Source organism: Alosa sapidissima, chromosome 3 (assembly GCF_018492685.1).
Source record: "Alosa sapidissima isolate fAloSap1 chromosome 3, fAloSap1.pri, whole genome shotgun sequence".
NCBI lineage: Eukaryota > Metazoa > Chordata > Actinopteri > Clupeiformes > Clupeidae > Alosa > Alosa sapidissima.
Genome location: NC_055959.1, coordinates 18,725,283 through 18,740,827, shown reverse-complemented (window position 1 = coordinate 18,740,827; position 15,545 = coordinate 18,725,283). Strand labels below are relative to the sequence as shown.

Genomic DNA, 15,545 nt, shown 5'->3' with positions numbered 1-15,545 from the left:
ATAGGAATGCTGTAATACACACCCATGGACTACAACCAAACAGGTGCACTTTATGACAGTGAATGTGAGAGGCTTGTGTATGTGTGTGTATCGTGTGTGTGTGTGTGTGTGTGTGTGTGTGTGTGTGTGTGTGTGTGTGTGTGTGTGTCTGTGTGTGTGTCTGTGTGTGTGTGTGTATCATGTGTGTGTGTGTGCGCGCGCATGCATGCTTGAGATAGTGTGTGTGTGTGTGTGTGTCTGTCTGTGTGTGTGTCTGTGTGTGTGTGTGTATCATGTGTGTGTGCTTGTGAATGTGAATGGTCTTCAACAAAGAAATAAACCATAAATGTTCAGTGCATCCGTGAATAAAAGCAAACAGGTAGACAGGGGAGCGACAGAGTAGATAAGAGAAAGCAAATTAAAATGACCTGTGTATTATTAACACTGGAATAGCATACCCCCACCTCAGACACTACTAAATGGCAAATGCTTTCTATGAAATCTTTCAAACATACTTTTAGAAAACACACATATCCACACACACACATTTTCACACAAAAGAATGTAACCTGAGGGGATCTTTGCAAGGACATTGTGATTTCCTGAAATGAATTGATGTCAAAATGCACAGTAATGAGGAGAGCATGGCACCCCAGCACTATGCATTATTCATGACCTGTGATTCTCTTCACAGCAGCCAGAAACCTCATCAACAATAAGCACACACACCTGCCGCACAATCACGAATGTGTGCATACTCCCTCTCTCTCTCTCTCTCTCTCTCACGCACACACACGCACATACACAAACACATACAAGGGAAAAAATGGCCAACATATGTACTCACAAAACATAAACAAATCAAACATATCATTGTGCATCCGATTCAACCTCTCCTCGCTTGAGAAAAGATTTGTGTCATGAAGGGCATGTGAGTTTGCACACTAGATCCTATCAGGATAATTGGTTTTTGGAAATTACAGCACAGGGACAAATATGCCTTTTTTCAGTGTACACACAGATTCACAAATAGAGAGAGAAACTGAGACAGAGAGAGAGAGGGAGGGAGAGAGAAAGATCATGATTGAGATACCAAATGATACCAAATTTCTCTCATTTCACTTGAATGAGAGAGAGGGAAAGAGCGAGAGAAAGAGAAAGAGAGCTGTCTTATCTTCACAGTCTTTATCAAGAGGTGAAAACTCTGACAGTCAGAATGGGAAATGGAAGTGTTTGAAGCCTGCGAGCCCAGCTGTTTGTTGCGTTTGGATTGACAGTAACATGGAAGATGAAACCGACAACAGATCTTTCACAAGCTGGACACATTCAGTAGCAGAATGGTCTAATCTTCAAACAGAGCTACCAAAGACAACGTAACCCTATGAAGCCCAGGAGGTGTCATTGCAAGATATTTTTCTATATCTGGAGAACATCCGCTGATTTTATTGCCTGGGAGTACCCATACAAATTTTTGCCAAATTTGGGGACCGTCTGGCCAAGGGGCAATTGAAGCCCATTTCAATGTCCCTAAAACACGGGAACGCAAATACAGTCGCTAATCTGGCATGGACGTGTATTTCTTTGATATTGAGTAAACAACTGCATTTAAAACCTTTGGTCTAGATTGCTACACAATTATTTGGTAAGAGTTTAATGCACCATTTAAGTTTAATTTCAATTAAATTCACTCTCAATTATTACTGAGAAGGTCTGTGTGCTAACCAGGCTACTCATTTTACTAAATCGTTTTAGTAAATAGTGCACTCATTTTTCTAAACAGTGAGCTTGTTTTACTAAATCACTAGAGCACAGTTTAGTCAATTGAGTGCACAATTTAGTAAAAAAGCACACAATTTAGTCAAATGAGCACATGATTTATTAAAATGAGCAACTGATTTATTAAAATAAATGCACATGCTCTCAATATACAAAAGAATCTTGCAATGCTCCTGTGCTCCATATAACCCCCCAGATCCCCTGAATAAAATGTGAGCACAGCCACATACACTACTGTTCAAAAGTTTGCAGTCACTTAGAAATGCCTTGTTTCATCATTAATGTTGTAAATGGCTGTTGTAGACAGAAATGGCTGATCTTTAATGCAATATCTACATTGCCCATTATTTCTAAATGACCCAAAACTTTTGGATGGCAGTGTATACAGCCCACATACATACAGCCCACACACACACACACATTTTTTTTTTTTTTTTGCCGAAATGCAAATACGCATACATTACATAAACATAATTATTGTAACATTATGTTCTCCTCCTGCACCATCTGGTGAAAGTGTGACACACAGTGGTCATGCATGTTACTTAAGAAGACTGGAGGACTGACAAACGGAGAGAGATGAAGGAGAGGTTATCCTGGACAGGTCTGTTTAATTGTAATTCAAGCCATTTCCATGGTCGTAGTAATTGCTACACAAAGGTGAGTCTGATGCACAGAAATGAGTGATAGCATAACACAGAAAAGATTACAATGAAATATTTGTAACCATGAACATGACATCAGACCAAACAGTGATACAATCACTCAAATAAACACAAATACACACACACACACACACACACACACACACACAGTACAGTATAAAGTGTACACACACACACACACAGTACAGTATAAAGTGTACACACACACACACACACACACACACACACACACACACACACACACACAGAGTCATTGTAAGTGAGACAATGTCATAGAATGTTCAGGGCTACATTGACTCAAAGAGCTTCATCTTTTCCTCAGGAGAGAGGGCATCTTTTGTGTGTGTCTGTGTCTATCAGGGCAAAAGGAGAAAGAGAGAGGGAGGGGGAAGAGAGAGAGAGAGAGAGAGAGAGAGAGAGAGTTACTATCAGAAGGCTCAAATGAGGATAAAACATCCTGTATCATTCTAATGAATTAAGAGCCTGCCATAGTACAGGTACACAATAACAAGTTGTGCCAACACAGTTTTCTTTACTATTGTTAACTAGTGTTAATCTTAAAACTTTTTCTAACCTCTCAACACAGCAACACACCTACATTACACAATTGGCCAAATAGTAAATGTTCTGCACAAGACCACAATTGTATCATTAAATACAAACTACATTTCAAAACACAAAATACTATCATGGTGAATCTGATTCATTATCAAATTATTATTTCAAAACACTACCACATTTTTATCCACAAGGAACATACAGTCAATCATTGCCCGCCAGCTCTGAAAATACTAACATTTGATGACATTTGATTTGATTTCAAAAAGTGCATCACTTTTCATGTTTCAGTAATATGGGTACCTGCATAAAATGTACATTAAAAGTGCAATTGTTTTTACTATACCCCTCTATATAATTGGTTGAGAGTCAAATGTGTAAAATGTGTAAAAATAAATCTTGAGTGTTCTTTACTTAGAATCTACAGTTTTAGAAATTATGGTTCAGTTATGGTTTAGCTATTTTACACAGCCAATTCTCAATCTTTCAATAATCTGTTCATTCATAGTGCTTATCAAAAGTTTCAGTATAGTTTCTGAGCAGCTGTTATTGCAGAAGTAGAGGTTTTTCAAGTTAGGATGTGTACTATGTTAGTGGTCAGACCAAATACAAGGCCTTAGTTGCTGTCTACATGATGACAACATAACCTGGGTGCCCTCTGACCTTGGACTGGACTGGATGATTAAGACCAGAAAGGTCCTTCCAGAATTCAGGTGAACTCCTGGATTTCATCAGGTCTGCGAAACAGAAATATGATATTTACACTCAAGATATGCTATGTCTAGTGTGTGTGTGTGTGTGTGTGTGTGTTGTTGACCATACCTATTCTCCCCAAAACAGACAGACAATCTTCATGCGCATTGCTGGTGTCTCTCTGGGATTTAAACTCCCTCAGTTCAGAATACAATTCTTCAGAGTACTGCAAACACAACACACACACGCACACCCACACCCACACGCACACAAGAAAGCTTTATGTCATATAAACACACTAACATCTAATTTCACCATACAGGGAACAAGCAGAATAGGTTGAGTGGACTGAAGTGATAGTGAGAATGGGTTATGAGAAAAAGGAGGAGTAAAAGAGGAGAAGAATGAAGAGATCAGGAGAGAGAGAGATTACCCTGGTTGACACCTGCAGTTCATCCTTTAGAGAACTGATCTCCTGCTTCAGGTACTGGATCTCTGCCTCTCTGACACGCAGTGTCACCTAGACAACACATGGTGGAACACATATAACAGCCCAAATGGCAAAAAGGTGTGTGTGTGTGTGTGTGTGTGTGTGTGTGTGTGTGTATACCTCTAGTTGATATAGGTCCTTAATGTGAGTATCAGTTTTGTCCCTACATTCTCCATTTTTGTTGGAACGTACATAAGATATCTCAGCTGCCAAGCGTTTCTTCAGACCCTTTACAGAGGACACATACACATTAATGCATAAGAGAAAATAAACACACACACACACACACACACACACACACTTGTAGATCTGAAAATAAAGGTAAACTCCGGTCTAACAACAACCTTGGGCACATTTTTGCATGGATGAGTGTAAAGTTTCATTTTGAACCAAAACAACATCAATCTTGTGAGGAGAGGAGTTGATTACCAAACTCTATTATTCTCCTACGCCACTGACAGTAGCTTGAGCCGCATTTGGTAATCGACTTGTTCTGACTTTCTCACACAAGAAGAAGAGCAATGTAATGCAGTGACTGCACATTTTTATACCTTTTCTTTACAATTACAAAGGTAAAAATACTGTACTTTTGCAGAGACACTCTCCATAGTAGTATAGACAAATAATTATTTTTTTCAGTCTAATTAATGGCTTAAAAAGGGGATTTATTTTGAGGTAGCAAAGTTGCCTTCAAAGGCTATGCTATATGCTATTCAGTTGTAAATATTCTGGTCAAAACTGATGTGTTTTTTGTCCCAAACAAAAATGTACTAAAATGTCGCTATCATCCACAGATAGACCCTAGGTTTTTGTTAAACCAGAGTTTCCCTTTAACAATATCTATCTGACATTTGACAAAAAAATCTATTGAAAATCCGGAACAAAATAGCCACCATTCTATCAAATTTATATTCATATTCTTTCATTAAACATAAATAATTTTATTTTGCACCAGATCATATTGTTATTTACTATTTGGCACACCAGTAGTAATTATACTATATGGTCATTATGCAGTAGCCTACTCATATTGGACATAAAACGTATTAATTCTTGGGTGATGACACATGCACACTCAAATTAATAAAAGTAGTAGGCTAAGCTCACTGATTCATTTCACAAATTCAGAAATAACAGGTAATGCAGGGTGAAAACGAACGTCCACAACTTCAAACAACACACTTCATATCAATCACAACCGCAGTTGAATGAAGTTAACTGATGACAACATTAAAAAGAATCAAACATTTAGCGATCATGAAATAATACACTACATGATAAGATGTCAACATGCAGGGAGATAATGAAGATCAGTAGTTCTATTCAAACTACTTGTGCACGTAGGCTATGGAAGATTGTTCAAATCTAGCTGGTAGGAAAGTTTACGTGGATAACGTGAAAGTAAAAGAAAGACATTTGAAAAGCCAACGAAAGTGAAGGTTGCTTTTGATAAAGTGCAAAGACGCAAAACTGGTGCTTTGAATAGGATTCTGTTCCTCTAATTGGCGCATTTAACCGTAATTTGGATTACAGTAACACCTGCTTTTACCAGGCGGTAATATTACACCGCAAAACAGACGTGCGCTTTCATGGCCAGTTTTCGTACATACAGGGGAATACCTAATTGGGCGCATTTTACGCTTCTCCTCCTACATTTTAACACGAAACTCCCACTTTCCCCTGACCCTCTGAATGCATATGCATGACACAAAAAAGCGCAATTTGCCATATTGAGCTCCTGCGACAGGCAGTCTGCGGTTTTACTCAAGTGCGGCCTGTTTGTACATACCTTGCCATGTTTTTACGTGAATGTTGCGAAACAAATACGCAAGTACAAGTATATCTGTCCCTCAATGTTCACCTGACTACCTTGCCTTAAACATAAAGAAATGCAAGATGGAAAAGCGTAAAGGCGATACACTGTGGAGATAGAGCAACACTAGTCAGCATGCCTGATTCTGGGTCTGTAGCTCCAGGTTCTCTCTCTGGCTGAGGCTCAGTGCTTGTCTCTCGGCCTCTATGGCTCGGCTCAGCTGTCTGTTCTCCAGGCACTTGTGAGAGTACTGCTCTGATAACACCTCCAGCTCTCTGTGTAGAGAATCCAGCTCCTCACTGTAGACAAACACACACACACAGACAAATAAATTCAGACAGATACACACACACACACACACACACACACAGACACAAAGATGAATTTGGACACACACACACACATGAATTTACACACACACACACACATACACACACACACACACACACACACACACACACACACATAATATATATTTATACATACACACATCCATTCATATACACACATACCAAATGTTGACACTCTCCTAAACATATATATATATGTATAAACACACACACACACACACATACTCATAGTGAGAGTGCGGAGAGCGGGTGTCTGCGCTGGCTTTGCTGCGATGGCTCCTCTGGGTTTTCTCCAGCTCTGCCACATGAGCCTTCCTCATCGCCTCAATAGCTGTCAGCACAAAAGAGATCACTTGATGAGCTCCAACAGTTATGCTGTAAACTCAGACATGCAGGCTTACAGGCAAAGACAGGTTTGGCTGGGAGCGTGCTCATTAAGAACTGCTGTAGTTCACACGTAGCCAAAAAAGCATGTGAGTGTTGTGTGTGTGTGTGTGTGTGTGTGTGTGTGTGTGTGTGTGTGTGTGTGTGTGTGCAGCACCTGCTATAGTGGCGTTGGTCTCCTCCTGCAGGAGCTGGTCCCTCTCCTCCTTTAGGCGTTCCACCTCTCGCTGGTGCTGACGCCGCAGGTCCTCCAGAACCTTACGGTGGCTCTCCTCCATGCTACTGATGCCGCGCTCAAACGTCGTCTGAGTGTGTGTGTGTGTGTGTGTGAGAGAGAGAGAGAGAGAGAGAGCCCTCCATCAAAAATGTTCTGAGGCAAAGACCACATCAGATACTCGCATCCAGGCATAATCTAATTAAAATTGTGCATGTGTAGAGATGATGCTCATGTGTTATCAGGTAAAGGCCACCTGTTCATGTAAGAGATGGTGTCATCATTAGAGATGCCGTCATTCAAAACTGCAGGCCAAGTTTGAGTCACCATTAAACCAAATCACACTGTGCTGTCTGCCTCTGTGAAAGGCATGTCTGTACATTCATCTGTGCATGACATACAGTAAGTGGTCCTTTAAAAGGTGTTTGCATGACATGTAATGTATATATATGGATATGTTTATTACTATATTGTAGAAGTGTAGAGTGTATTGGAATATAGATACTGTATGTGTCAAATAATCTGAATAGATACTATATCACTATTTCAGTGAATGGAAGACAGGCTGAAACAATAAGAGCACCAACAGCTCAGAAAGAGAAGTGGTGTGTGTGTGTGTGTGTGTGTGAGTGAGAGAGAGAGAGAGAGAGAGAGAGAGAGAGAGAGAGATAATGTATATACCTTTAGGCTGTCCAGATCCCTCTGGTGGTCAGCCTCTTGTGCTTCGGAGTCTCCCCTCTCCTTCCTGTTTGCCAGCTCATCCCTCAGACTGACCACCTCTTCCTCCAGCTCTCTGATTTGCTCTTTTAAGTTTGCAATGGACGCCAGCCCCACCCTCTCACGACCGTTCACCTGGCCCGCCCTGGCCGAGGTGGTGACCTGCGCATAGTAACCATGGAGACGGCCCATCTCCTCCTCGTGGATCTCCTGGAGCTCCTGCAGCTTCTCCCGGAACTCCGTCTCCAGCTTCTGCACCTCCTCGGCCCTCTCCCGGGCGCTGGCTTCGGCCGCGGCACGCGCCTCCTGCTCCTTCTCCAGCTGGGAGAGGGCGAGGTCCAGGGCGTGGCTCTCCTCGCGGAGGCGCGCCTCGTAGCGCTCACCCTGCTCCTGGAAGAGCGTCTCCATGCTGCTGCACACCACCTGGCACTCGCTGACTGCCCGCTCGTACTGCGAGCGCAGGGTGCCCGCCTCCCGCTGCACAGCTGCCCGTGCTCGCCACGCCACGTAGATGGACTGGCCGTGCAGGAGCGCTTCCCTCAGGACGTCTGGGGATGTCAGGGTTGCCGCCGCCGCCGATGAGTCGGTCAGTGTCGTCCTGCTTTTCTCCATCTGGAGCTGGAGGGACAGGTGGCGCAGCGCCTGGGCCTGAGCGTGGAGCTCGCCGACCAGGCCCTGTTCTGCTCCTCTGCACTGGTGCTCACTTGTGTCTCCCTGGTGCAGCTCGTCCTCCTGGCCCTGGTACAGGGTGAGCTCTGGGGGGCCGAGGTCTGCTAGCTCGCGGCCGCCCACGGGTCGGGGCTCCCCTCCGGTGGCCCCCCAGGAGCAGTCGTCGTCATCGTCCGAGGAATCCGAGGAATCTCGCCCTGGCTGCTCGTGGAGTGTGTCCGTGAGGAGCGCGTGGGTGAGGTACGCGAGCTCTGCTCTCACACACGCGTCGCTGATTTCCCCACTCTCTAGCACACCTGCGCTCTCCACAGCTCCAGGGTCGGTTGAGAATCCCAGGTCACTCCTGTGAAAGAGGAGGTGTGCTGATCTCGTGTTGCCATGGATACTTCTCTGCTTGTGGGCTTCCTGGTGAAGGTCAGAGAGACGACCCCGTAACTCTCCAGCTGGCTGTTCCAGAGCACTCGCCATCTCGCTGAGAATCAGGGCCAGGGCTGAAACCACTTCAACGGGGACTGGCCCTGGGCCTCCCCTTTTCCCCTTTGTTACCCCTTCTCCATCTGGGCCTTTTCCCTCTGCTCTGCAGTTGCCCTGGAACTTCATGTTAGCGTTAGCATTATCATTAGCATCAGCGCTGTCACATTGCTCTGTGTCTTTAGTGAAGCTGCTGCTCAGTGGAAGCCCAAGATGAGAGAGGGTGTGTATGCTGCTGTGCTGCTGCTGCTGCTGCTGCTGTAGGTGGAGTGTGATCTCCCTCAGCCTCTCCTCTGTGTCGCTCAGCTTGCTTTCGAGCGCCTGGATCACCGAGATCACTTTGTCCGACTCCTCTCCCGCCGCTGCTGCAGTGGACGACGCGTCCTCGTAAGGTGACGCTACGCTACCTCTCCACACCTTCTGCCTGACGTCGTCCTCTCTGCAGGTGCTCGGTAGTGGCTGCGTTGGGCTGGTTGTTGGAGTGCTGGCTTTTGATGTGGGTTGCTCCTGCCACTCTGAGACGATTGCGCAGCAGGAGGCGCAACGACGACTCCCGCTCTCCTCGCGCGCCTCATGCAGCCGCTGCTCCGTCTCCTCCAGGCTGTTCCCCAGCGCCGCCATCTTCACCAGCATCTCCTGCAGCTCGCGCTCCTTCCGCTCCAGCAGGTGGCGGCAGCGCTCCTCGCAGCTCTGCTCGCGGCCCTTGGCGCACTCCAGGTCCTCGCGCACGCGCTCGTAGCTGTGCTCCAGGTCGTAGTAGAGCGTCTCCTCGGCCCGCAGGCGCTCGCGCAGGCGCCCCACCTCGCCGTCCGACTCCTCCAGCTGGGCGGCCAGCTCGCCGCACCTCCTCTCCAGCTCGCCGCGCCTCCCGTCCAGATCGGCGCTCCTGCGCTGCAGCTCGGCGGCCCACTGCGCCTCCTGCCGCTGCAGCCGCTCCTCCAGCTCGTGGACCCGCTGCTCGGCCATCTCCAGGCTGGCGCCCAGGCTGCGGCGCTCGCGCTCCTGGCTCTCCTGCAGCAGCAGGAGGTGCTTCTTCAGGCGCTGCTCCTTCTGCTCCTCAGCCTCCTCCATGCTCCTCAGGCGCCCGGCTGTGGCCTCCAGGCGCGAGCGCAGCTCCCCGATGGTGTCCTCGCGCTCCCGGAGAGCCGACTCGGCCGTCTCCAGGCACGACTGGAGGTCCTGGAGACGGGACTCCGCCCCCTGGAGCTTAGTCTCCGCCTCCTGGAGCTTAGACTCCACCTCTTCCTGCTTCTGCACTCCATCAGCTAGTTCGGTGCGGAAGCGACCTCCACTCTGCTGAGACTCTTCCCTTTGAGTCAGGGCCCTCCCACGCTCTGCCTCCAGCTCACCGCGTAGGACCTGGAGTTGGTCGACACGCTCTGACAAGTCAGTCTGCACAGAAGATGTGGATGAGGAGGAGGAGGAGGAGGAAGAGGAAGACGATGATGAAGAAAAAATTGGAGATAAAGGGGTGGGTGTGATCTGTAAAAGAGGGCAAAGGGAGATACTATTAACAACGAGATTTTGAAGAGTATTTGTTTCACATAGAACTTTCCTCACAATTAGCTAATTTTGCTGCCAAAAAGCATTCTTGATATGAATGCTAACAAACTTTTACTTGATTGTTTACTTGTGTGTATTCCCTTACTTTTGTGTATATGCGCTATCAAGCTTGTGTGCATGAGTGTGTGTCTTTGCAAACTCCATACCTGTACGGTCTCGTTATCTTGCTTTTCATCTGCCATGCCATCTTTCCTGTCTCCCGTGAGGTCAAAGTTTAGTGTCCCTCTGTCCTCATTAGCCTCTTGCCTGTCAGAGCTGTCACCGTGGAAACCCTGCGCAGTCTCCTTCTCAGACTCCTCAGGTGGAGTGAAGCTGAGAGTTGGCGGGGGTAGCAGGCCGGCCCCCTCTGCACCGTTATTGGTTGGGGTCTGGGGACCAGCTCTCTCTGGCCCTGCCCCTTCCCGTGCGTGGTCTCTGATTGGTTGGGACATGGCTGAGGACATGGAGGAGGCGGCGGAGAGGGAGGAGGAGGGAGGTGAAACGACGGGAGGAGTGATGGAGTCCTGACGTCTCTGCGCTGAGACCCCTGGCTCTTCATGTTTGGGATTTTTCAGGCAGAACTCTGACCAGTCGTACGTTCTGTAGCGCCCCTCGCGTCGCCGCTCACGGACTCGGCTCCTTTTCTCTGTCTCCAGTGGTGCACCTCGGGGTGCTGCTGATGCTGAACTTCTTGTTCCTATTAATCGCGGTATTGCACAGCTGGGGAAGCAATTGAGCAATAACTAACAAAGCCAGACACCAACACTAAGTACTTCACTTTATTACAGGCACACACATAAAGGCAGATATTTCCACTGAATGATGGTTATACACTTATGTTGATATGTTCCAGTTCAGAAAAGAAGCACCTCATAATGTTTTGCTTTCCCCATCAGCCATCAGGGATTGCCCATTTTAGACCATTTTAGACCACTAATTTAGCCAATTAATGAATCCAGGTTATTGGCAATAGAAGATGTTTGCTTTCTGACTTGGAAATTTCATATCTGAATGAGCCTGGAGTTGCCATACCAACCAATTTTAATCATAATATTATTTTTTATTAAAGCCAATTTTGCTGGAAATATTTGGTCTGGCAACATCAGGCTGACCTAGAGCTTTCTTCATTAGTATTTTGGTCAGACCTGTATTTCTGTGTGGACAGTTTCAGACAGTTTTTTTTCCTATTCAAAGAAGAAGAGGTAGAAAAGAAAAGAGAGCTGGAAAAGTCAATCAGAGAAAGACAAGATATGCTCCACAGCAAAAACATTCTCCCCTCTTCAATCTATCCAGCTACAATATTTGTCTGTGTTAGCATAATGTCTGTGTGTATGTGTGTGTGAGTGTATGTGTGAGCGTTGTGGAGCTAGTGGTGGCAGATGTAGCTTGTGTCACCTTGTTACATCCAGGTTGACAGGAGCACGTATGTTCTTCTTCATCGCCTGGATCCAGTTCTGTCGGAGCCCAGATGTCATTGCGCAGAGTGTAAACACTCCCTCTTTGGTCTAATAAAGATATACATCCATTACCATCCTCGTCTCTAAACTTCCTAAGGCATCATAATTACCTAAATGAACAGGTGTTCTCAAGTGGTTAGTGTGATGCAAGGCTTGAATATGTTAAGGATGCACAGCCTCTGTGGTCAGACCTGTGAGAACTGTGTCTTTGTGTTGTGTTGTGAGGATCTACTCACATGGATCTGGAAGCCAAAGTTCCTTTGGACAGGAAAGTCTGTGACATCATAACAAGTGGACAGGTTGATCTCCCCATCTAGATCAGCAGCCTGCAACAATACAGAGCACTTTTCACCTGCAATTCACCTGTAATTTCACCTACACACAGCACACACACACACACACAGACACGTACACACGTACACACACACACACACACACACACACACACACACACTAACACACACACCGCTTCTGCAATGGAGTCTCTGTAGAATCGAAGACTCTGGTCGGTCAGGACAAACCAGTGCTTCTTCCACTGTTGAGAAAGAGACAGTTTCCCTTTTAAAAAAGAGCAGGCACTATTATGCACTCACTAACTCTCAGGGAGAAAATCACCATGCTCCAAATCAAACTTACTTGGCCATCTTCACCCAGCCTGGTCATCCATCCTTTCTTGTGATTGATGAGGTCGGGCTAGACATGTAAAATATCATCATTATCATTACTACCACCATCATCATTGTGACAGAGTGACCCACACTGTCACTATATTTATAGTTAACTATGGCATGTTTTTTCATTGAAGGTGGTATGTTCCTTTGGCAGAGTGCACAGATTCTGTTACTGTTATTATTTTTCTGCCAGTGATAGGCAGTGCTCCTGGGTACCCAAATTGGCTGATTAGCCTTATAAGGAGTAGGCCTGTTTTTTCGATTAGTGGAGGTCACCTGATCACTTTAAATCCCTGAGGAGGGAGAAAGTGAGTCCTCTGGATTGCACATGTTGTGCGTACCTGACACTGCTGTGAGTGTTTAGGAAGATTGTGCGGTTATTTATAGTCAAATGTATGACTCCGCGTTTCTTTGTATTTTTTTGTACTAGTCTAAGAGTCATTGTTTTTTGTAATTAATATAGGTTACTTTTCACAGGTGTTTTCGGAGTATATCCGCTGAATTAATAAACCTATTTTACACCAAAACCTGTCTGCTTCTCCTGGACCACAAGGTTACATTATCACAATCATCATCATCATCATCATCATTGTCGTCATCGTAAACCATCATTATCATTGTCATTAGTGTCATCACTGGCATTGGTAGGGAGAGATTGGTTGCTTTGAAATATGGGATGAAATATCATAGGCTGTTCTTACTGTAGAGGTGGGATCTGACGCTCTGCGGTCCAATGATTTGGAGCGTCGGTTTCTGGTGGCACAGAAGCGTGAGGAACTGGTAAAGGAGTGGTCAGGTTCCTGCAACAGCCAAAACAAAGCAGACATAAGTATAAGTATATATACTCTTTTGATCCCGTGAGGGAAATTTGGTCTCTGCATTTATCCCAATCCGTGAATTAGTGAAACACACTTAGCACACAGTGAACAGAAGCACACACTAATCCCGGCGCAGTGAGCTGCCTGCAACAACAGCGCCGCTCGGGGAGCAGTGAGGGGTTAGGTGCCTTGCTCAAGGGCACTTCAGCCGTGCCTACTGGTCGGGGTTCGAACCAGCAACCCTCTGGTTACAAGTCCGAAGCGCTAACCAGTAGGCCACGGCTGAAGTGTACTGGTCAGGGTTCGAACCAGCAACCCTCCGGTTATAAGTCCGAAGCGCTAACCAGTAGGCCACGGCTGCCCCACATGTGGACTGCCTGGGGTTTGCTGGTGCTTTGGGAAGTGTTGCATAAAGCCGGTATAACAATATGTGGACTTCCCAGTGTTTGGTAGTGCTTTTTGGGAGTATTGCATGGATATGGTTTTCCATGTTGTCAGCTAAGAATTAACAAGGTATTAACATGTCCACAAATGTACCCTACTATAGGCCTGAGAGGAACACAATTTCAGTCCTCTATGGGTCTTGTAAATCTAAGAACTTTGACTTTGAATTTGGTAGTTTTGTACCAAATAATAAAAATGACATGCAGAATAACAATATATTATTTGTAAAATAATTTGTAATGGATGTATGGTATGGCATCTGGTTCTACTGTGTTGTGTTATTTGTTGGAGGCTGTATGTTTGAGTCCTGTGGGTAGTTTATGGAATAATAATTTGTTTACCTGTTTTTTGCAGACATGACGTTTGTCACTCTCTTCTGGCCATGCAATGGAACAAGAGGAGGATGATGAAGATGAACTGGTGCTTGAGGCCCCAGCATTGTCCCTTTCAAACTGTCCAATTACCTGTGACCTTCTGAAATGTACATTCACACACACACACACACACACACACACACACACACACACACACACACACACACAAACACATGCCAACCTGAGAAATATGCTTTGGCAACTCAAGAACATGATGAGAGGAAATTATGAATACAAAATTATCAGATAACAAGACAACCTGTCAGTCAACACACACAAAACTAAATTAAAAAAGAGTGCAGCCACTCTTCCACAAAGGCTAAATGCCAGATCTTGTAACATAAGCTAAAGACAATCTAAATGTGTGGAGCTGCCTGGTGAGTCAGATGATCCACTCCCAATTGTAATGTGCTATTCCTTAGCCCATGCTACAACTTTTCCAAGATACACTGCATGAAATCTTTCAGGCCGTAGTAGCTTTTCCGTAATCCTGCTTACAGACATACAAACAAACAAACAAACAAACAAACCACCCCAAAAACATAACCTCCTTTGTGGAGGAAACAATAGAACCACATATTAGGCAGCTGAGAAAGAGATGGGTTGGAGACAGGTGGAGTTGTAATGGGGTGAGGGCAGCAGCAGGAGGAGGAGGAGAGAACAGATGGAGGAGGTGAGAGAATGAGCCTCCTCTCTGGCAGGAGGTGGTAAGAGATGTACACAGATGCTGCCAGGATGGGAGAGCAGCTTTACAGGAACCTCTGAAAGAAAACCAAAAGGAATATTCATATGGCAACAGAACACAACTAAGGAAACTACGGAATGTGTGAGAATGAGAAGGTGAGAGTTATTATGGGATGATTATGAAAACTGCTCAAGAGGCAGTATACATGTTGCCTACCAGAGAGAGACTGAGCATTTTTAACATGAAAACATTAAATCTTGAGTAAACCATGTCAGTGCAGAAAAATAATCATAATCAAGTCTAGCATAGTATTTGGGCCCAGGTAGAGCCTTGCTTGGCATAAAGTGATGTACAGTAGTCATACCTGCGCTCACGCCCAAACAGCCTGTTGACCTCCTCTCTTCCTGGGCTGCGTGTTCGGCTTGAGTCTGTCGCGCTGGGACTGAGTATGGGCGTTTGGGGAGTGTGTGTCGGGTGAGTGTGTGTGGGCGTGTGTGCTTGTGCATCAGGTAGCTGTGTGTTTGTGTTGTGCGGGATGGGAACACTCTTGGCTGCAGACGAACCCAGCACTGTTGCGTACTCCGCCCAAGAGACATGAGCCCCGCCCCTGACCGTCCCATTTGGCTCAATGCCACCGTGATTGGCTTGTCTGGCAAAGGAGGAGGAGACAGAGGAGCAGGGCAGGGGCAAGCGAGAGGGAGGAGTGGTGGAATCTTGATTGGGTGGAGTCTTACTCTTGGGCGGAGGTAGAGCCATCAGACTGGGTGAAGAGTTC

General features: G+C 45.8%; 1 protein-coding gene across 1 annotated transcript in view; it reads right to left on the bottom strand.

Moving 5' to 3' along the window:
- Positions 1-2,596: 2,596 nt before the first annotated feature.
- The window catches only part of LOC121706294 (protein outspread), a 13,517-nt gene continuing 568 nt past the window's right edge, over positions 2,597-15,545 (bottom strand). The window contains exons 2-18 of the mRNA XM_042087907.1: positions 15,505-15,545; positions 14,053-14,185; positions 13,151-13,249; positions 12,415-12,471; positions 12,245-12,313; positions 12,015-12,104; positions 11,717-11,826; positions 10,489-11,041; positions 7,604-10,261; positions 6,866-7,013; positions 6,550-6,655; positions 6,114-6,273; positions 4,282-4,389; positions 4,105-4,191; positions 3,801-3,897; positions 3,642-3,715; positions 2,597-2,773 (exon numbers count right to left, since the gene is read on the bottom strand). The exon at positions 15,505-15,545 is cut by the window's right edge and continues 74 nt beyond it. Of these exons, the coding sequence (XP_041943841.1) occupies positions 2,708-2,773; positions 3,642-3,715; positions 3,801-3,897; positions 4,105-4,191; positions 4,282-4,389; positions 6,114-6,273; positions 6,550-6,655; positions 6,866-7,013; positions 7,604-10,261; positions 10,489-11,041; positions 11,717-11,826; positions 12,015-12,104; positions 12,245-12,313; positions 12,415-12,441 (4,353 nt within the window). The 5' untranslated portion in view covers positions 12,442-12,471; positions 13,151-13,249; positions 14,053-14,185; positions 15,505-15,545 and the 3' untranslated portion in view covers positions 2,597-2,707. The remainder of the gene's footprint in view (positions 2,774-3,641; positions 3,716-3,800; positions 3,898-4,104; positions 4,192-4,281; positions 4,390-6,113; positions 6,274-6,549; positions 6,656-6,865; positions 7,014-7,603; positions 10,262-10,488; positions 11,042-11,716; positions 11,827-12,014; positions 12,105-12,244; positions 12,314-12,414; positions 12,472-13,150; positions 13,250-14,052; positions 14,186-15,504) is intronic.